This window comes from Centropristis striata, chromosome 19, assembly GCF_030273125.1.
Source record: "Centropristis striata isolate RG_2023a ecotype Rhode Island chromosome 19, C.striata_1.0, whole genome shotgun sequence".
In the NCBI taxonomy this organism is placed as follows: domain Eukaryota; kingdom Metazoa; phylum Chordata; class Actinopteri; order Perciformes; family Serranidae; genus Centropristis; species Centropristis striata.
Window position 1 is genome coordinate 18,280,136 of NC_081535.1, and position 21,901 is coordinate 18,302,036.

The 21,901-nt window shown below is 40.2% G+C and overlaps 1 protein-coding gene across 1 annotated transcript in view; it reads right to left on the reverse strand.

Moving 5' to 3' along the window:
* The window catches only part of LOC131992169 (probable E3 ubiquitin-protein ligase HERC1), a 51,791-nt gene that overhangs the window by 23,374 nt on the left and 6,516 nt on the right, over window positions 1-21,901 (reverse strand). The window contains exons 3-41 of the mRNA XM_059357644.1: window positions 20,609-20,704; window positions 19,951-20,133; window positions 19,623-19,835; window positions 18,658-18,756; window positions 18,423-18,519; window positions 18,165-18,308; window positions 17,641-17,768; window positions 17,120-17,264; window positions 16,782-16,953; window positions 16,386-16,520; window positions 16,107-16,272; window positions 15,388-15,513; window positions 14,789-15,010; window positions 14,502-14,654; window positions 14,278-14,410; window positions 13,579-13,782; window positions 13,203-13,424; window positions 12,286-12,447; window positions 11,949-12,063; window positions 11,714-11,831; window positions 11,232-11,433; window positions 10,000-10,300; window positions 9,868-9,916; window positions 9,746-9,791; window positions 9,118-9,368; window positions 8,043-8,240; window positions 7,731-7,851; window positions 6,178-6,418; window positions 5,889-6,055; window positions 5,619-5,771; window positions 5,421-5,518; window positions 5,242-5,334; window positions 3,861-4,028; window positions 3,523-3,762; window positions 3,341-3,424; window positions 2,890-3,115; window positions 2,069-2,354; window positions 998-1,695; window positions 213-426 (exon numbers count right to left, since the gene is read on the reverse strand). Coding sequence (XP_059213627.1) covers window positions 213-426; window positions 998-1,695; window positions 2,069-2,354; window positions 2,890-3,115; window positions 3,341-3,424; window positions 3,523-3,762; window positions 3,861-4,028; window positions 5,242-5,334; window positions 5,421-5,518; window positions 5,619-5,771; window positions 5,889-6,055; window positions 6,178-6,418; window positions 7,731-7,851; window positions 8,043-8,240; window positions 9,118-9,368; window positions 9,746-9,791; window positions 9,868-9,916; window positions 10,000-10,300; window positions 11,232-11,433; window positions 11,714-11,831; window positions 11,949-12,063; window positions 12,286-12,447; window positions 13,203-13,424; window positions 13,579-13,782; window positions 14,278-14,410; window positions 14,502-14,654; window positions 14,789-15,010; window positions 15,388-15,513; window positions 16,107-16,272; window positions 16,386-16,520; window positions 16,782-16,953; window positions 17,120-17,264; window positions 17,641-17,768; window positions 18,165-18,308; window positions 18,423-18,519; window positions 18,658-18,756; window positions 19,623-19,835; window positions 19,951-20,133; window positions 20,609-20,704 — 6,869 coding nt within the window. The remainder of the gene's footprint in view (window positions 1-212; window positions 427-997; window positions 1,696-2,068; window positions 2,355-2,889; window positions 3,116-3,340; window positions 3,425-3,522; window positions 3,763-3,860; window positions 4,029-5,241; window positions 5,335-5,420; window positions 5,519-5,618; window positions 5,772-5,888; window positions 6,056-6,177; window positions 6,419-7,730; window positions 7,852-8,042; window positions 8,241-9,117; window positions 9,369-9,745; window positions 9,792-9,867; window positions 9,917-9,999; window positions 10,301-11,231; window positions 11,434-11,713; window positions 11,832-11,948; window positions 12,064-12,285; window positions 12,448-13,202; window positions 13,425-13,578; window positions 13,783-14,277; window positions 14,411-14,501; window positions 14,655-14,788; window positions 15,011-15,387; window positions 15,514-16,106; window positions 16,273-16,385; window positions 16,521-16,781; window positions 16,954-17,119; window positions 17,265-17,640; window positions 17,769-18,164; window positions 18,309-18,422; window positions 18,520-18,657; window positions 18,757-19,622; window positions 19,836-19,950; window positions 20,134-20,608; window positions 20,705-21,901) is intronic.

The following is a 21,901-nucleotide window of genomic DNA, read 5'->3' on the forward strand; positions in this document are numbered from 1 at the left end:
GCAGAATCTTCACTCTCTTTTATCAAATACATCCTAACTCACCCATTCCCTGGACTTCAGAATAGCTGCTGCTGCCAAAAGATACAGGTCTGTAGCAGTCAGTAACAACATGAGGACTGAAGGCAGCTCTAGTTATTGTGTTTGTGTCCATTCAAAATGTTTCTGAGAATGTGCTGGACTCAACCAACAGCCGAGACCCATTCTATACTTACTGGAGGAGACTGATAGGAAAGAAAGGGTTGAAATTATCGAGGGCATCTGCCTGCAGGATTGTTGGCAGAGAGCAGGCCAAGTCGGTGTTAGAGGACGAGGCTGAGGCTCTGTTTGATTGGCCAAAGATGGCAGTGCCTTCTGAACCCGCGCTGTACAAGGACACAGAGCTGGAGGACTTGGAGATGGGCTGAGAGGAAAAGTGGTTGCCAGAATCTGCAAGGACAAGAAAGAGAGGAAGGTTAGATTACAACCTTATTATTATACTATATATATTATTTTTTGTCTGTCTGTTTATTGACCCTGTCTACAATACAAAAAAGAGCTGTTTTTAAGTATGTCAGTCCAACTCCTGGAGTTGATTATAAATGTGTCAAAGTATTTCAACATTTTCCTTTAAAAGTATACAACTGAAGTTCCAAAAACAGAACGTTTTTGGAACTTCAGTTGTATTCAGTTGTATACTTCATACTTCATATAAATGTTCTGACCTTGTCTAAATTGTAAATAAAACAGAATGCAATAATTTGCTAATCCTTTTAGACATATATTCAATGGCAAACAGTAAAAAGACAGTTTTTTTAATGTGAATTGTGTACCTAAATCATCCTAAATTCCTCCTTTCAAGGTAATCAGATTAATTGAGAAAATAATAAGCGGATTAAACAATAATGGAAATTTAAAAAATCATTAGTTGCAGCCCTAATACCAAAGAGCTCTGCAGCACACTATAACAAACTAAAATAACCATCAAAGTATCTTCCATTTAAACTATAAAAATGGATACCTTTGTGTTCTTTGTCCTCCTGCAGTCTGCTGAGGGCTCCTTTGTAGATCATGACCTGAGCCCGTTCCAGGTCGACAAGAGACACACTCTGCTTGATGGGGCACGGCCTGACGGCCCACTTCACCATGCTCTGCACCACATACTGCAGCACCGATCTCAGCTCAGCACTCTCATCCCACTGCTTGCTGCTGGGCTTGGCCTGGTCAATGTTTGGGCTGGAGAGGGGACTCGTGGTGGAGTTAGGAGGGTCATGTTTAGGCACTAGGAGCAAATCAGATAGCTTCTCACAACTAAAAATGACAGTCAGGGTTTTTAAAGCTCCAATGAGAAGATATGAGACTCTAACTGCTCTCAGTTCATGTGCAAAGGCATCCGCTTTGGAGGTTTGGGCTGTTTGGGAAGGTTGGGGTGGACAGGTCATCTCCTGATGGTCACCGATCTTTGTGGCGTCTTTGGTTGAGGAGGGTGATGGGAAAGGGTCTGTCTCGACACTGCACTGCATCTCACTCTCTTTCACGCTCTCCTCTGAGTAATTCCTTTTGGGGTTGGAGCCTGGATGAGCCCCCAGCCACCCCTGCTCCTCCAGCAGCCCCATCAAATAAATCAGGTCTAACAACACTGTTGGTTTGAGGCCTCCGAGCGAGGTGACATCACAGCAGGATATGTCACAGGGCTCCAACGAGATGATCGGCGTGTCGCTGGGTGACCAAGAATTCATGGAGCTTAGTTATTGGGAAGGATGGGAAGAACCCACAGATACAGCATGGAGTGACACCAGGACGGATTCAACAGGGGTTAATGGATTTAAGAATGAAGAGGAGGAAGCAAAAAGAAAGTAAGATCAGGTGGGTGAATGGTGAAAATAAAGTAAGATGTTAGACAGGTTACAGAGGAGGAAAAATAAACACTAACAGAAAAGAATTATACAGAGTAATAAACATGCTGAAAGGACCAAGACAGGAAAAATATAAGAATAGTTTAATGGACGTTAATGAGATTTGTCATTTAAGAAACAAATGCAAAGATCATAAATAATGAGGCATATATTGTATGAATTTGTATTTGTAATACCTGACAGAGAGGTCCGCTTCCTCCCACTGTAGCTTGGCCAGGGAGCTTCCTTCTTTCAGGACTCCCAGCAGAATGGCTCTGCGCCCGCTGGGCTTGTGCATGCACAGACCTCCAGCCCGGAGACCGCTGTCCACTCCTCCGAGCAGGGCCAGTACCGGCCACACCTCAGTGCAAAGAGCAGCCAGCTTGGCCTCTGACAAGTACCGACGATGCGCCAACAATTCCCCTGTGTCGTCACCAGAGACCCTTTTATTCTCTTCCTCCTCAAAGTGTGTGGGACTGAGGCCTGTAGAAGGATGTGAGACAGTGAGAGGAAAATAACAAGTAATAGGGTTAGATATACCAAATTAAACACAGCTGGTTTCCATCCACCTTTACTTAACGCCAACCACTCATTACTTGGTCCACTGTAGCCCTTTTGTGGTGGACAGGGATTGCCTACTTCATTTTCATCATTGAATGATAATGTGAAACCTAATTTGGTCAAAGATAAAATTAAACTGGGTACCTCAGGGAGGGTGCTGTATCTATTGTGATGGATAGGCCTATTAAAATCTTAAGTGGTAGCATCACACAAGTCTGACTGACAAGGAAGTTCATTTAAGCCTGGTGAAGGCTGATGCACGATTTAGGAATACTGAGTATATTTGTAATAACACATTTGCTTTTCTGTTGATACTGTGAATTGTATTTGAAAGACAGATGAAGACATAAAGATTTCCTGTGCTGCAGTGTTTTTAATTAAATATAATCAAGGTCTTTTAACAAACAAAAACAGGCTAAACTTGCCATAAGTGACTACTGCAATAGTGGTTTCTGACCTGGATTGAAGATTCCTAAGTCCTCCTCTTTCAGCAGTGGACCGATGAGTTCCAGGTGGGTGTGGATGTAGTGGTTGATGTGCGAGGTCCACTGGTCACACTGATGGAGCCTCCGGAGGAGGTGCAGCGTTGACTCCAGCAGCACCGTGGTGCGAGGGCTGCACAGAGGCTCCCCTGGAAGGAGGTTACTGGGCATGCCTCGCATCTGGAGGTCCCGCAGCGCCACCTGTTAGAAATATGGAGGCACAGTTATGCTGCACCTCAAAATATTGTCAATAAAATCACTGTATGTGGAGTTTTAACTACTTTTCCTGGAACACCAAAGAAAACCCATCTTCTTTATTTTACACATGACTAAGCAAAATAGAAACCCACTGTATGATACACCCAATGCCTACATGTAGATTTCAAAGATGGGGAGTAAGTGTCTATAGTATTGTATTTAGAGTACCTTCTCTCCAGGATTACTGCTGTAGAACAACACACAGGGATACAGTTCAGAGGCAACCACACCTTCAAATGCCAACTTTGGCTCCTGGCAGAAAAAACAGAAAAAGGCAAAAGATTGCTCAAAAACCCGGACGTCAATAAGAGTAAAATCCCTAAATTCTGACTATGAATATCTATTCAGACCTTGTCATTCTTAGCAAATGATATGGTGTGAGCCTCCATGTCCAGGACGCAGGTGATGGTGTCACCCTGGGTGAAGGAAGGAAGCGTGCGGACCAGTTCTCCTCCATGGTACAGGTTGCCACTATAGGCCCGGTATAGCCACATGTCCGTGGTGGTGTGGTGGTTGTGATCTCTGACCGGCCAGCGTGAAACACCAATGCACGTGCCCTCATTGCCTCGGTTCTCTTTGGTAATGTAGAACTGAGGAGAGAAGTTTTGGTTATGTTTATGTTTGGTTATGATTAAAAGAAGAATAGCTGTATGAATGTGTTTTCATTGATGTAGATACTAGTCCTTACCTTCCAGATGAAACAGCCAGATGTGATGGCAGTGGTTGCCAGGCCGTAACCTTTCCCTCCTGAGCCATGGGACAGGATGTTCCCACTCTCCAAGGAACAGCAGATTATCTTGTGTGGGTCAAAGGAAAAATCTCCAATGGGAATACATTCATCATAGCTGCCAGGGTTCTGCAAAACAGGAAGAGAGTGGGGTAAAATGCACCGTTTAGCAGCATTCTTCATCAACTGAACGAATAAATAAAAATTGCAATGTGCAATAGCATAGTAATAATACTTTGCAGTTTATAAAGTACATTAAGAGCCTTACATGAACTTAAGTCTGCTACAATAGTGTCTTTGAAAAACAGTCTAAATACAGAATTTATCACAAGCTTTTACTTCTGTTAAGTGTGCTGTAAACAGATAAAAACATATATTTAAGAAACAGTATTATGATTATTATTATGATAGAATTTATGAATTACAGACACCAATAGAATGTAAAACCCTGACAGTCAAAAGAAAATGGAAAGGCTTACAGATTTATAAAAACAATTATAACTAACTAACTGGCTGACATAGTCTGAGTGTGAATAAATTAGCAGTGATTAGAAATAATAATTATCACATTATACTGTAGGGTTGTGTTTTAAATTCATGCTCTTTGTAATCTGACACTAATTAAATTTGTTTTTTTTCCCCATCCTCTCCCACGTGTCCTCCCACCCTCACCATGGAGAACAAGCCCATCTGTTCTAGCAAGTCGCCCTGCTGTTTTCAATTTCATTACTGCCAGGAGAGAATTTCACTTCTTCCTAAACATTGCATTCATTTTCTAAGTCTTGGATTCCTGCGATCATTCATAAATGTCAAAAAAGATCAACTCCTCCAACTCCTGGTATTCTTATGAGGGTTGTGATTGGCTTGTTATTTGGAAACATTTTGATGTAAATGTGAACACAAAGCTTAGGCTAGCAGGTAATTTATACCATTTAAATTCAAGAAAACGGGAGGAATTAATCAGTAACCACAACTTAATTTAAAGGGTTTGCAGGAAAAATTTGTCTTACTTTTACATAAGTTTAATGTTGGAATAGCTCAAACCTTTTCATATGAAATTACTGTTTGATTTTAGCCGATTTTTTTTTCTAGGCCAAAAATAAGTGACAATGTGACAACATGTGTGCAGATTATTATGCAAGACATGACTGTAGTGGTAGTTTGCTGACTGTAGGTAATACACCGACTATGGATATCTATACCATTCCACAAAAAACCCAAACTATTTCTTTAAATGTTATTATTACTGAAAGAAAGTCTCAGGAACTTGCAGAGACCACCGAGTGCTCATATTAGGGAATCGAGAAACTTTTTCCACAGTTATGAAAAACTACTGCATTACCCCCTTTTCTTTTTCAGCCGTCTCCTCGTGGTTCTTCTCTAATGGTTCCTTCCACATGTAAACAGACACAAGCTGAAAGAGTTGTTTAACAATCTGCAAGAAAACAGAGAAAAGAAAAAATGTCATGGATAACATCTTGATTATCACATTCACAGTTGTGTTGAATGTATGAATCATACCTGTTGAATTTGAACAGGTTCAGAACAAGAAGGTAACAGTCTTTCTAAAACATGGAAGGCCAAAAGCTTCGTTCGAAGGTTCTGGAAACAAGGAGATCCTGAAAAAAGGACAGGGGTTGTGAATTAAAAGGATTTAAAACAAACTATTCTGTTAACAACATCAATGCTGTCTTTAATCATTATTTTTAGGTGTCTTACCTGAAGAGCACTTGTGTGAAATAATGGCCATGAGTGGATCAATCCATTTGACAAAAGTAGAAAGTCTTTTCATTACTCTTAATGACAATACACGTCTTAAAAACACCAAGAAATCTGCAAGCTGGGATTCAACCACTTTGCTGCTTTCCACTCCTAAAAAAAGAGAACAAAAAAAAAAGCTTTACAGAGGCAACATCTGTTAAAAAAAAAACATATTTCATTGTGGTCTTTGTGACAAATATTTCAGTGAAGTTGAATATAGCTAAACACCAATTAGATTTGCGCTCTTGCTGCTGGAGTCCAGATCCGTGCCCTCAGCTGTTCCTCTCTCTGCTGCCTGCTGTTGGTTGAAAGTATACAGGATATTCTGGAGCTGCTCACACATCACTTCCATCAGAGCATGGGATACATCCATAGGCAGCAAATCTTCACAGGAGCTGAGAGCACAGGAACATTTGTTATGCAAATGTGAACAATTGTATATTGTTAGTGTATAGTGTATTTTCAATTAGTTATTCACACTTTATTTTAGCCATGTACGTTTTTTTTTCATTCTTACCTTGCAGCCACAGTCAATATCTGAAGAAGACGGGCACAAGCTAGTTTAACAGCCCCACTTAGCAGCATGGATCCAGATTTAGAGGCTGCAAACCAGCCCTGGTTCATCAGAGCACAGCTGTTGTTGGTCAGCATGGAAAGGATTTCCAGGATGCCACATTTGATGACCAGTACCAGGTCCACTGGCTGGTAGCAGAAATTCAGTGCAAACATTGTGGCAAGGAGGAGATGCTGGCAGGAACCTGGCATGATAGAAGCATAATCTCAACTACATGCAAAACTGCTGAGACAGGGAGTTGTACAGGGAAGTACGAATGAAAGCATAATGGCCGTCATTTATCAAACGAGCGTATGTCAGGAAGTGAGCGTAAAGTGGGCGTAAGATCATTTCTATGCAAGCCTCGGCATTTATCAATTTGGACGTGAGCGGAGGGTACGATCAGATCTCACGTCTGCTCTCAGCTCGTGTACGCAAATTTGAGTCAGCGTGAAGTCGACACGTCAGAGTCGGAGAATTGATCTTAGACTATGGTATCGATGCCTGGAGCTGATCAAACTCTTTGGCGTTTTGTTTTTTAATGGTGACAAAGCAAAACATGTTTAGACTACATCATGTATCATTTAAACATAATTTAAAATAAATACACCCTGAAATTCTTTAATCAGAATAAGCGCCGAGGCTATTTAATGTTGTCTTCTGCTATTTACCGTTATTATTATTATTATCCTGCTGGACACCGGAGCGTCAGCGTCTCCTTCACCAGCGGTGGTGCCCGAATAGAAACATTTCCAATCACGCTGCCACACACACCTCTGACTAGGACATCATTCTTAGTAAATGTAAAGAGGTGAATAAGATATCTCCGTCATAATAATAGCAATATTCGGATTTTTATATAGATTATTAGGCTTTATATATCACAGTGTATTAATTAATTACTCAAACTTCGCCGGGAGTTTAATAGTCCGCTACTCTGCTGACAGCAGCACTGATTTACTTCCTTTTCGCTTTTTATGCTGCCAAACAAAAGTGTTATGTACTTTAAAACATTGTTTATCTCCTTCAACCAAAAAGCTGTGAAATGTTTAAATCCATGCTCCAAATGTAAAAAATATTCAGTGAACTTGTTTGAGTTTATAACTATAAGTACTTTTATTTCATAAACCTCCGTCGCTGTGTATTTCTGTAATATGTCTATTTTGCCTCTGTTGTTATTTGTAAAGGTGCACTTTGCTAATAAAGTTGACTTTAGGAGGGGAAAAAATCCTCTTTTTGGCCGTATTGTGTCCTTTGGTGTCGTAAACTCTGGAGGCGAGCCATCTGAATCAGGTATATATTAGGGCGTGGTATTTAAAATACGCTTGTTTCGAGCTGCCACATTTATCAACAGCCGATCATTTTTACACTGTGATTGGAGAGATACGAATGTTTGATAAATCCCACATGAACCCTGTCGTAAGACCAAATAAACGATCAGATCTGTGCTCGTTTCTACACTTGTTTGATAAATGAGGGCCAGTGTGTTTAAACGTGTGAAACAGTAACAAACAAACCTGGATGTTGTTTCTCCAACAGGACCCTCTGTTTGAGGACACACACCACCTGCTGGTAGAAGGTGTGGGCAGCAGACTGCAGCTCTCTTTGTGTGTCCATAGAAGCTGAATGTGTACCAGACTGGATTAAAATAAAAGGGATTAGAGAGTCATTTATACAACAAAATGTTAATGTGGAACAAACATATCAAATGAAACAATATTCAGCAATTCTCCTCTTTCCATCTGGCTTAAAAATAAATATTCATTCTTTCTTTCCAGCTTTCATAAACATCTACGCAAACATTGTGACAGCATGATTACTAGATGTACCATGTAATGCTGCATCTCGTAATTAACTCCAGAGTGAGAGCCAATGATTTGAGTTCCCAAAGCAAAGCATCCAGAGAGGAACTGAAGCTGCACGGACTGCAGCAATGCAGGAAACTGAGGGGACACGGTGAACCCGCTGCTCTTTTCCTCCATCTTAGACAGGAAGGACGACATCTGACACAAGGCCTCCAGACGCAGCTGATCACGACAAAGAGGACAGTTGGGAATTAGTTAAGACCTTGAAGTGCATTCATAGGACACAGAAATACTCTAATTCCCAGCACTGCAGTTTGCATTGTTCTTGCATAGTTTTAATTATTTCCACATATACTAAAACCAGTGTGGCTGATTACTTCGATTACATTAATAAGATGAGACAGGAGCCTTGTGCCTCATGACAGACATTTTTAATGTAATTTTAAAATAATGTGTGACTTTCTTTCCCCTGATTTTGAAATTCCACCCTTAGCTCAGCATAAAATCACACATTCTGTTATATCAGGCTTATTAATATGTGGCCCTGGCTTCAAAATTGTAGTTTTTTCAAAAATATTTTCCACCAGATTGAGCCATTTTCTCATTTTTGCCCAATGGGACAAAAACATTCTGTTTCCCTGAAGTTGTATTATGAAGTGCTGCAGTGTTTGGTGCAATGTATCAAAATCAATGTTGTTTCTCATCATTTGTTTATCCCAGACTGAAAAAATATAAATTATCCCAGCATTTCCCCCTCGTACATTAAATATCAATAACAATTTCATTTTTGTGCGTCTGACATTATCTTAAAACTGGCATTTAAAGAATTACAGTTACTAAAATGAAAATTTACTTGGCAGTTAGGACTGAAGTTGGTTAAAAAATGTAACTCCATGAAAGTAAAATATAATATTTATAGATAGTTCAAGAGCTATTTTGAAAGCTTTTATCCTCCAAGAACATCATCAACAACATTTTTAATGTGAGACACAAGGGTTAAAACACTTAAAACAAGATGAAAACCGACAAATAACAAATAACTGCAGGTGTGTGAAACACTTGTAAAATGTTACAAAAAAAAAAAGAAACATTTTCTTACCTCAGCCCTCTGTTGCTGTTGCAGTATAGCAAACGTAATGGCCTTAGGATCTGCATAACTACAAGTCTGTCCACTCGGTAATGTTGGTGAGGGGGACACAGGGATGAGGCTCCCACAGACAAAATGGTACACCTGGTTAAGAATAGGCAAAGTGTTGTTGCCATAGTGGGACATGTTGGTGGTTGGGCTGATACACTGCCGCAGGCGATCCCAAGCGTCTTTCATGATGCCCAGAGAACAAAGAGGTAAACCTGAAACAGACAGACCAGAAGAATTAAGGCCAGTATTTTATTATTTTCAACACCTCTTACATCGGTTATCTTTCAGTATTCATTTCTGCATGAAAAAACTTGGTGTGATTTTTCTCACTGACAAAAAAAGGAAATTAATCTAAATAAGTTGTACTCAAAACAGGAAATGTACAATAAGAGACTCATTTAAAAATGTTTATCTCTGTCTATTCTAAGCTAACCTTAGTTGCTGGCTCAAGCCTTATAGCAGACATATATCTGAGAGTGGTATTGATCTTCTCATCTAATTCTCTGCTAATATATTCCTAAAATGCATGACTGTAGTTTTCAAATGCATGAACAGATCAAATATTTAGGAGTAAACATATTCCACCTACCCATTTTATTCTTGGAAGTTCCCACTGAGTTTTTGGATTGGTCAGACTAAGTAAAACAAAGACAACACATTAGCGCTGATATGAAGGCGTGGGGCCAAACTTTGCTTCAGTATAAGACTCACCTGTTTTCGGCCATCAGCAGCCGTCGTTAAGAGTTCTGCTTGTGATTTCCTACAAGTGATGCAGACAGTTAGTGCAAAAAACATTTCACAAAAAACAACAAAAAAAACAATGCTGCCTTACACTAACTCTACCTTGCTCCAGTGTTTACAGTTGGACTGTTCTCCCTTTCGCTGGGCTCCACACAAGCTGGCCTGACCCCAAGCAGGAGGAAGAGACAGCGGGACACCACCAGATGGCAGGCGGCAGGGAAAGACAAGCTTTCCTCAGACTCCCTCTGCTTGTCCCATTGCTGCGCGGGATCTAGCTCCCGATCGGGGCTGACGGGGCTCTCCATGCTGCTGGGGAGGGTCGAGGTGCCAAACGATTCGTACACCGTCACGTTCTGCTGTACTTGCATGGCCTCCCGGGTGGCCATGAATGATTCCAGGACTTCTGCAGACACAGGAAGGACATGTAAGGATCACATGTGTCTGAATGACATGAATGACTTGTGTGCATGTGTGTGTATTTCTGTCATGGTCTGTCTGCCGATACGTATTAAGATACCAAAATAAATTAAAGCAACTACAAGAAATATTCATTTGCTGATGATTTTGGCAGAAGATCTTAGCGATCTGGTTAGCGTATGCTTTTGTTTAGGAAGCCAGCAAAATAAAGACAACATACTAAAACGCTATTTTTTCTTTTTAAATCCAGCTGCAGGACACATGGCATTGAGTTAATGCATCTATTTGTGGCTATAGAAGATTAATAACTGCAATATGATGATGGTGAAACAAGCAAAATTGTTCTGGCCACCAATGTAAATTTATATTTTGAAGAAAAACAACATCTTGCAATGTATTTCAGTAATAAAAAAAGACATTTTGCATACCTGTCTAGGAGGAAAAGGGCCAATTCAGAATCAGTTGTGAATTCTCTGAATATCGAATTATCCGACAATAGATTGCGTTCTATTACTGTCGGGCTTTTTTTTTGTTCTTCAGTCAACTCTTTCCTTTTTCTGTTCACTGATCCTGCCCCAATATCAGCCATAACCTCAAAATGTAACGGCAAAAATAAAATTCTTGAAAAGAAAAATCTCCTCCTGCTTCCTTTTTACTGTCTAACGTATTACTCACTGCCAAAATTTGCTTTGGAAAATGAAAACAAAGGCTCTTTGTGTCTGTGTGCCGTCAGTTGTTTTGTCTAACTTCACAACCCGGGGACAGGCATTAAGAATAACCATATACAAAAAGCCAGCTTGCTCACTAATGGTCTTGTTTGCTCAAGTAGGAGACTGTTTCCGAACCAGTCAAAAGCTCCTTGTAGTTGCTTTAACATTGCTGTAGAAAGGTCAGAAATAGAGATATACATTTCTAACCTGACAGGTACATACGGCTGTTGCCAAATGTGTCCTCCTCTGTGACCTCCTCCTGGTTGTGGTTTGCTGTGGGGGACTGGGGAACCTGGACCTCCCGGCTGCAGTGACCTACTGACTGCTGCTCATGATCCTTTCCCACCTGCTCCACTGAGGTGCCTGGCTCCTGCATGTCTGCTTCGGGACTTTGTGGAGATTGGGGGGTCTGCAATACAAGAAATGTGTGAACTAAATGTAACCATTTTTTCCCATTTTACATCACAATATATTATTTAGTTTAGTGGTAGAATATATAATGAGAAAATGGCTTTTTAGTAGTAATTTTAATCAATCCAACAAAGCACTATTTTGCTGTAATATTTACAGAACAATTATTAAACTATATCTTGGTAATAAATCCCTCTGTTTTGTTCTAAAATAGTTTAACAGCTGCATTACATACAATTTGGTTATGACATAAAGTGTAGTCATTTTATTTATGGTACCTGTTTGACAGCAGTCTGCACTTGTGACATTCTTGGGGAGTTTTTGTGGGTCAACAGAATGCTACGGATTTTGTAAACAGTTTCATAGACATCCAACAGAATCTCACAGGGCTCATATCTGTTTCAAGGTAGAGTGGATACATAAAGTAGACAGAGCATTGATCAGCATTGCAGTATGGATCTTACACAACGGGAACAGGCATTTCAGTAAAGGTATTACATTTGTGTAACTGACCTGTCCTGCCAACAGGCCCCGTTCTGCAGTCCAGTGTGTTTCAGAAGAGCAGCCAGACTGCAGCGACAGACAGTCTGCAGCAAACAGTCGCCTGAAGAGCCTCCACTCTCCCATTCTGCTTTCACAGCACAACAACACAGCTGAATTACAACAAGGTCACAAAAAGACACACAACCTCAAGACCTAAATATAAAAAATCTAATTTATGACGTGTCATGCAGCAATTATCACAGCAAGTATGTGTATACAGATGCATAATATTAATCATTTGTCTGTTTTAATTTACATTATAGACTCAGTCAATCTCAGTCAAACAGATATGTGCAAACCAAAGTACCTTTGCTGTGAGCATACTCCTCCATATTCCGCCACAGGCCACCTGCAGCTCCTCTGGAGGATCCAAGCGCCAGTTCCAGTAAAGTCCTGGTTTCATCATTCACACTGAGGTCTGCCAGCCTGGCATCAGTACTACCCAGCAGTACCACCTCAGTCAGCCAGTCTGCAGGACAAAGAAACATATAGGACACAGAACAAGTAAAACTTAAACACTAGATTTAGAAAAGTTTATTTCCTCATTTGTATAATAAAATTATATCTCATGGTAAAGATGTCCTTTATGCCATCCCTATGTCCTCATGGTCTAAATTGTATACAACATGAGGTAAATTAGGTTACTTCCTTGTTTGTCACCCCCTTTGCTATATCCCCATGTTTCTTGTCTATCTCTACAGTCAACTAGCTAATAAAACATTAAAAAAAATCATAAACATTGCATTAGTTATTAATACTCATTGTTAAGGTTGTGAAAAGTAACCATACTTCCAAACTTTTTCAAAATCACATTTAAAACAATACAATCTCCGTTAACAATAAATTGGATAGTATTCGTTTACAGAAGCTAGGTAAACTAGGTTGCAGGTTTTAAATTTAAAAAAAGAAAGAGATTATTAAATTTTTTGTTTGAATTATGTTTTTTTTAGCCATAGTATCAAAAAAGATATTCATTGATATCATTTTTTTATACCAGTACTGTGACAAGTTTAAAATCTGGTATCATGACAACCGTAGTCTCTGTCACATCCTCTTTCCATCATTGGCAAAAATTGTGCTTTAGTTATTAGTGCCTCCAAACAGAAGCACTGTGGGCATTGTGCAATATTTTTCTGGAGACAGACATTGCATGCAGTCAATATCTACTTGGCAAGACATTGGCTGATATCAAATCATGGTGAGCAAGCTGTATGTTTTTCCTACCCAGCTGTTCAAAGTCCATTTCAAGCCCGTTCCTGAGGAGGACATTTGATAGCCAGAACTCTGATGTTTTCTCCTGAAGTGAGGGCGGCGGGCCTTGCAGCATACCACCAAGGCAACGGCCGACTGCCAACGCGACAGACCGTTCCAGATCCAGCAGCCAAACCCACATGGACTCCTCCTCCTGTTGCTGCTGTCCAAGGCATGTGTTTTCTTCACTTTTATCTGTGCGCAAGATCAAATGTTATTTTTAAATGTATCTATACTATTGTAAGTACAATCTTAAGTGTAAAAATGTGTCAAACTATACCTGACTGTTAACACGAACAAACTAATGACAAACTTATGGGTCAAGAAGGTAGATCAAAGTTCCTCTGACCTGAACAGGGTTTCTGAGCCTCCACCCCAAGTTCTTGTTCCTCCAGTAGTCCTGTCTCTGGCAGCAACCTGTTGAAGTCATTGAGTTGCTCCAACAAGGCCAGTAAATCGCTCAGGAGTGGCTGAACCGTGCCCAGGGGCAGCAGCAGCAAGGAGTACATTACTTGGCACAGCAGGCTGCCAGCCACTGAGTTGTACAACACCACTGGGACAAGAGTTGAGACAAGAGATGGGTATTAGATTGACTGATGATAATAACTGTGTAATACAGACAGACAGTAGATAAGAGAAGCAAAGTAGAAGATTAAATCATGTCTTTTTAATAATACAATAAATCATTTGTAGAATATATGTATGTGCTTGCCCTTCTGACACCGCAGCTTTGAAGGCATAAAATCTACAGAAAATAATTAAATTCAATGTGTTGTGTTGTGTTTTTTTCCCTCATTGGCAAGACGGTTCTTGGTTAAACGATTTCACTCAGTGAAAGTGGAAAATAATCTAAATATATAATTCTATGTTACTTTGTTTTACTTGGCCAATTTTGCCCTCTAAAGACATCAGAGGAACTATTTTTCAGGGATACATTTTGTGAATATAAGCACTTTGTGGTACAACTTGCATAACAACAAAAATATGTGGGACAGTAGAGTAAATTAGGTTATGATTACGCAAGCTTATTAACAGACATTCTTCTTACTGTGCAGTTTCTTGATTATTTGTTTATCCAGGAAACTCTCCTTCAACAGTTTGGTGGATCTCTTGAGTGTCTCGGCAGCACAGGGGAGCAGCAGGTAAAGATGCTCACGAAGCAGCTTCACACTGCTGTCATCCTACAGAACAGTGAAATTAGTGTGAACATAAACATACTACAGAGCTCTGGGGAAAATATTAGGGTTTGAATGTTTGTCAATAGAAGTGTACTTCAGGGCTGGAATGGATGAAGCAATGGGCAAGCAGGTGTTTGTGAAGTCCAGACAGCAGCTGGTGGAAGTGACAGGGAGGATCAGTCTGTCCCTGGCTTTCACTTGATAACTGTTTGTCACTGTTTTTCTCCAATTCCCCAAAGGCCCGCTCCTGCATGAACACACACAAAAACAGAAAGTGACTGAAAGAGTAGGAACATCGGCTCTAATTAAATGGAAACAACATGCACCAAAGTATGCAGAAAACATGGGAATATTTGTATAAAGAGGCCACATTATCCATACCGTGTAAAAGCCTATGCTGAGGAGCAGCGTTCTGAGCAGCACCTCTGCTAAGTGCAGAGGGTCATAGGCCTCTACAGAGCTGGAGGAGGGTGGCCGGACTGACATAGCTGGTGTCAGGGGGGGTCCCAGGGCTGTCACTTCCCCAAAATTGCTGTAACCCAGTAGAGAAGCTACATGGCTCTGATCCTGAAGGCTGCTGAGGACCATGTCTAACTGCAGACGCTTTTCAACATACAGAGGAAAGAAGAAGACATAATTGTTTGGTATTGGATCGTTTAAAAGAGAGGTCACCAAAAACATCTCTGCGGAGAAATACATTTTCACAACATTCAAGCAGTCTTCAACACACATTGCCTCCAAGTTGCTGCTGTGCTGTTTATAGCCAACCATCTGGAATGAGAAAAGCCATGCAGCAAGGTAGCTTAAATGTAATTGTTCAAATGTGTTCTGTATTAACACAAACATCCTAAAAAAACACATTCCTGCGTAATAATTTAGTGAGGCACAAATGCATAAAAGCCATGTATGGTCATGATAACCAGCACAATTATAACCACACATTGGAAATGTTTAACATGGCACATTAGGGATCTACATACCTGTCCTTTGGAGAGGACATTCAAGCTCTGAGGGCCCTGAGGAAGGAGGGACAGGAGCAATTCTGTCCTTTCCCTCAGTGGAGGGAGCAGCAGGGATGCACCAATGGACAGCGTGTTGAGAACTGCCTGAGGATGAAAAGACATCGGATATCAATGGTTAGGACGGACCCTGAGAAAGGCAGTGCTTGCAATCATTTTCTTTTATGACGTTATCATAGAAGATCTTGTTAATTAAAAAGAGGTAATTTCCTTCCCGACAGTCGTGACAACGACACTGAAGGCTGAAATAAGGTGTGATCAAATCAACCAGGCACTCATTTTTCTCCATACTGTAATTATTTTTGATATCAAGAGAATAATAGTCATTCTTTAATGAAATAGCATCTAGAGATCTGCATTTTGTTGTCTATGTATAGACATAAATTAATGCATTTCACTTGAAAATTAACTTTGTTATCTAGAGATAAAATAATTAGCCTGTGATCTCAAGATAACGCCATTAAAAACTGCAGGCACAGCCATTTTCTGCTTCCATAGTTTAACTTATGACATTATGAAAGCAACAAATAAAAAATATCTCACATCCTGCATCACACATCAATTAAGGCACAAAACCACCTTTTTTATCTTGGTTTTTACATTCCCAGACGACACCAAGAATTCCTCCAATTCCTCCTGTCATATGTCAACATTAGAATCTAGTAAGACTGTAAGTGTACCTGTTGTATGGAGTCTGGCATGTTGGTATCTATGAGCCGGAAGAGCAGGTTTCTGAGGGGTCTGCCCTGAGCTCCCAACACCATGGCACCAGTGCCCCCAGCATGGGCCAAGGACAAGTGGATGGATAGCAGCTTCATGCACAGCAAAAGAAACTGATGGTGGTCCCTGAGAAATGCATGCAGAGCAATAGGAGTGTGGATTAAACAGTTAGGAGGAGTGGGAGTCCATGGATCTTCTGTAATAGGTTATATTATCAAAACAGAGTGCTAATTTCATACCTTTTACATAAGAATGGGGCAGGGGGTGTGTCATCCCCGATGCCGTCACAGTAACTTTCTAAGAAGTTGCGTAGATAGGTGAACGTGCTCTCTTCCAAGTCGACACAAAAGGGCCTGTGCCATGCCACCAGTTGCCTGGAAAACACAAACAGGGAGTTAAAAAAAAGCTGTGCAAGCACAAACTTGTCAGATCTAAGATGACAGGGAGACGAGAAAACCAAAAGTTCAGCAGTATAAAACAATGCTGATGGAAAAAACACAGAGATACCATTTGAATACCAAGTGAATATGTCTCACAAAATGCAAAGGAAACACAGCTACAAAACAGTTACAAAAAGCAGACATGGACTTAAGAAAATAAAAGCTTAAATGTGTTTCAGATGAGTTGAGCGTTACCTGTCGGTTGGTACTGCAGTCCAAGCCAGACTGTGAGAAGTGCCAGCAGTGATTTGCTGGATGGACACTCCCTCCAGACCGAGCACCTTCTTGGGTTTGGTAATTGGTGTTGAAGTGTGACCTTGCCCACACTGGCCCATGGTGTTGTTCCCCCAGGCATACACCTCATTCTCTGATGAAAGTAGAACAGCATAACTTATAGACAGAGCATATTCACAATTTGAATACCCCATTAACAAACCTATAAAATTCTTAACCAAATTTAAAATACAATTCTGAAAGCAAGGTTAAGTTTTTCTTTAAACTGATCATCTGAATAACTGTTGAAGGTCTCTTACCATGCGTCAGAGCCAGACAGTGGCTGTCTCCACATGAGATATCAATGATTTTGGTGATACTCAGGTCTTCTATGAACCTGGGTCTCAGAGAGGTTGTCTCAGAGGAGCCACATCCTAAACACGAGCCACAACCCCATGCAAACACCTGCAGAAAAAAGAATGAAAACAAATTTACTTATCTCCTTTCTGTCTTTTTATTCCATCCTTATATCTATTTATATTTAGAATAGCCTGTTTAAATTTATGTTGGGGGTAACTGAAGACATTATCTATGCTCTTTTCAAAGCTACCAGACTCCATTGAGAAAAACAGTAATTTTACCTGGCAGAACATGCAAGTTGCTGGTCTACATTTGCCTTAATTGTTCAGTTTCTCTTAGCGATGTTAATATGCTTTTTCAAAATAAAAGCCTTCCACAAGCTTAAATTTGCTAAGCTGTGCTACTTAAAAACTGATGAGATATTTTGACTATTTTTCAGCTTTTTTGTCAGTTTTAGTTGCAGTGAACATTGAATTCTCACCTGTCCTGCAGAGGTAAGGGCCAGAGATGACTGGCTACCAGCACACACTTTCCTGATGATGAATCCATGCAGGGCCTCTATGACCTTGGGGCGATATACACGATTGGTGTCTCCATGACCAAGTTTACCTGCACGGGTGAGTCATGTCAGAGCCAGAATTAGTTCACACTAGCTAAAGATATTTCTGTTCAGATACTGTAGAGCACAAATGTTGCTACTATGGTACTATCTTTTAGATAAAGAAATGGACATGTGTTTTCTTTTTGGATACAATTTAAAACCTTTAACTCAATGTGTGATTTGCACCAGTTGACACAGAGCTTCATCATAAATGATGGGCTTAAAGCATTACACATTAGGAATAACTATATAGAAACACAGTAGCCAATCATCCCCCTGATGGTCCTGTTTGCTTATGTAGGTCATATAGAAGCATCAGGATTAAATTGAGGCAGTTTTATAACCAGAAAAAAACAAAACTTGTATCTGCTTAAAATCCAATTTTATATCATCTGTCAACATACCATTGTCCCCACCCCCAAATGACCACACGGTGCGTCCATCCTGCGCCACAGCAACAGTGTGGGAGCTGCCACAGGCCACCTGTCCTACACCACTGATGTCCTTCACTAGCGTGGGCACGTTCCGACTCTGACTGTCACTGTGACCTGATCAGGAGAAACACAGGACAACAGAGGTTGTTGCTAACACACCAGAGGAGGGATTTCTCTGAATATATTGAGACAAATGAGCACAAGAAACGTGAGAAAAAAGGTGCGTACCAAGTCTGCCAAAGTCGCCTTCTCCCCACGTATAAAGCTCTCCATCATTAGTCACAGCAGCACTGTGTCTGTAGCCAGCAGACACACAAACAACAACCTGGCAGAGACACCATAACATATGAAAGATTATGTAAAATCCCATGGCTTTTCAAATAAATATGTATGAATATAAGAAGAAGGCTTAAATTCCCCATCCATCTTTTCCCCCAACAAGCAGCGTTTTCTGCATGCTTACTTTGCCAATCAGCGGCCCTTGAATGATTTTTGGGTATTTCTGTGTAGCACTGTTGCCATGACCCAGTTTCCCATATTCTCCATCACCCCAGCTGAACACCTGAAAGAAATATTTTCACAGTTATGACTCACACCAGAGAGGAAGAGGAAGTGAGTGAAAAAGCAGTGTGTAAATCATGACTTTCACACCCTTTCAGTTAGTTTGACTTATTTAGCATGGTTTTGTCACTATTAAGAATTTACTGTAAACTAGTTATTTAACCCTCTGAACCCCACAGCCTGCCAGTAAATTTGAAAGGCATGTTTTCCTTTAAAAAAAATACTAAAATAACACTATTACTACTTTTAAATGATCATGTGTGATGAACACATCCATCATGCATAAATTCTGCACTCCTCGGCACAACTTGGAAGCCATACGTGACTCAGCTAAGACAAATAGCCACGTGAAAAAAAATAAAGTGATAGCTCCACAGAAATTTCGTCTGTTTAGAGCAGAGAAGAGAGGGCAAAATAGGTCCCAGTGAGTAAAATGTGACAGGAGCAAAAAAAAATCCCTAAAATTGCTTAGAGTTCAGAGGGTCAAAACCTTTGGGGAAATAGTCTAATTTGTGATAAAAAAAAATATCAGGTAGGAAAACTGTCCAAACTACTGTCTGCAGACCTATAAAATCTGTTGCAGGACAGAGAGATTCAAAAGATCCTTCGCTCCTACAGCCATCAGGCTGTCTCATTCTTCAAGAGCTAACAGACTAAATGAAATTCCCCTCAGGGAAGAATAATTACATTTTTGTATTTTTTTTAATTTAACCTTTATTTAACCAGGAAAGTCTTATTGAGATTAAAAATCTCTTTTACAAAAGAGTCCTGGCCAAGGCAGCAGCACAGTTTAAGTCATTTTGAATTTGAATTTATTTGAATTTGAAATATGTAACAGTACATATATAAGTCATTTCAACATGTTACCTCTCCCTCTACAGTGATGGCCAAGGTGTGACCATCAGAGCCCTTTGAGGAGGACACCTTCTTCATGTTCCTATGTGGCTCCAACACAAGTTTCTTGGGCATTGACTGGTTGTTGGAGTCCCCCAGGCCCAGACGGCCATAGCTGCCTTTTCCACATGCTTTCACTGAACCATCTGCAGACACTGAGAAGGTACAGTACTGCCCTGCCTCAATCTAAAAGAAAGACAAGGTGGATCAAAATTAGGACATTAAAATACAAATAATATCATGGATTATTATTTTTATTTAAGTGGAAAAATGTTAGTGCTATCCTTATGGGTAAGCATACCATTTGAGCATCACTGAAGCCCTGTGTCAGCTTTGGCAGCAGGATTTTCTCCAGAGTTCCCTCTGCCAGCTGGTGGCTGCTGTTGCTGCCCCACACATACACCATGACTGTGTCGCTGTCTGTACCAGGAGCAGCTGCATCAGTGCTGCAGGAGCACAGGCAGTAGGATGCTAGGTTACAGATCTGTCAAGAGGGAAAGTGAGGTCCATCAGGTGAGGTTAGTCACTGGAAAGTAAGTTTTTATGATCTTGTAACAGTTCTTAAAAGAGAAATTTGCCACCTTTAATGTGGATGTCCAATCAGTGCTCAATTGAAGCCATAAATTCCTCAGTGCACGCTACTGTATTGTACTGACTAAGAAACTGCTGCAAAATCTGTTGTTCTTCCTGCATCCAGTGCCTCCATTTGACGTGACAGTGAGAAACTTGGAAGCAAGAAGGGTCTATTTTTAGTTTGGACAGATGCAATGCATGCCGGTACATGTACACACGAATCCACAAGCAGGATAAATCAGCTTTCTCACTCAATATAGTATGCATTATTTCTACAATTAACTACATTTACTACCAACACTCCCTGGACGTCCACATAAAAGGTGTCATTTTTTTCCTTTAATAGTGCCCTATATGTTACAGCATGTGACTGAAATCTGTCCTACCTCCTCAAACAGGCAGAGAGCTGCCTGTGATAGTCGACAAAGTCCATCTGCGTCCTTCTTCAGCACCTGAGTATTGATGGAGTCCCCACGGAAACCCTGGGAAAAGCAAAAAAAAAGTTAGGTTAGACTTCAACGAACTGTCTGTTTTTACTTTAACCTATGGCTCACTGTGTGTAAATATTACATTGGTTTGGACATCATTTTATTATATTCCTAACTTGCAATTGCAAAAATGTCACAGCATGATCAGACAGAAGACGAAATCAACAAAGACATAAAGGCAAAAATGTTTCTGTTCCTAGTTCTTAAGTAGGCTTTATGTTGTTAAATCTCTCAGGACTTTATTTATTTACCGCAGAGCTCCAAATTATGCGTATGGCATACAAAATCAATCATAAGATTGTTGGCAATACCCAGCCCTTGTTGTCGTTTGTCCAGAAATATTGCAAAGCTGATTAGCCTGCTAAAGGATGACTCAATGTGCATATAGAGGGAGGGCAGGAAGGCTGGCTCAATCTTAATCCTTATCTGCACACTGATGCATCACTACAAGCTTGAAATGAGACTGTTCGAATAAAAAGAACAGCCTGCAGCGAGGATGGATGTAGCAGTGAAGAGCAATTCTCCCATTTTATCAGTCTGTTCATGAATGTGCATGTAAGTCATCTCAAATTACTTTGGAAATAACCACAACACGTCAATGCAAAATTACCTATTATAGAACAACCACAAAGTCTATTTTTCAACAGGCAGAAAACACCACTCATGTTGAGATGTCAGTACTTCTGAATTCCTTCCATGAACCATTGTTTGCCTTTCTCAATAATGCATCCATATTAGAGAACATGCTCTTTTAATAATTAAAAATGATGTGATGTCAGGACAAAGTAAGTTAAAATAAGTGGTAGCCTGACAAATGCTGACATCAGTCTGTAAATCAGATTACTGTAAATAACAACAGTAATGACTGAATAGTTAATTGAACATACGGTTAAAGGAAGATTATTCCAATAACACCAGCAGCAACAACAGTAGGGCTGCAACTAATTTTAATTTTCATTATTGATTAATCTACCAGTTATTATCTCAATTAATTGTTTTGTCAATAAAATGTCAAAAAATAGTGAAAAAAGCCCAAGGAGATGTCTTTGAATGGTATGTTTTATCCATCCAACAGTCCATCAATCCAATGTTATTCAGTTAAGTATCATGTAGGAAAAAGACAGCAAAACGAGTAAATGTTTGGCTTTTTTTTTGCTTAAAAATTGAGAAAAAAGATAATAGTGTTATATC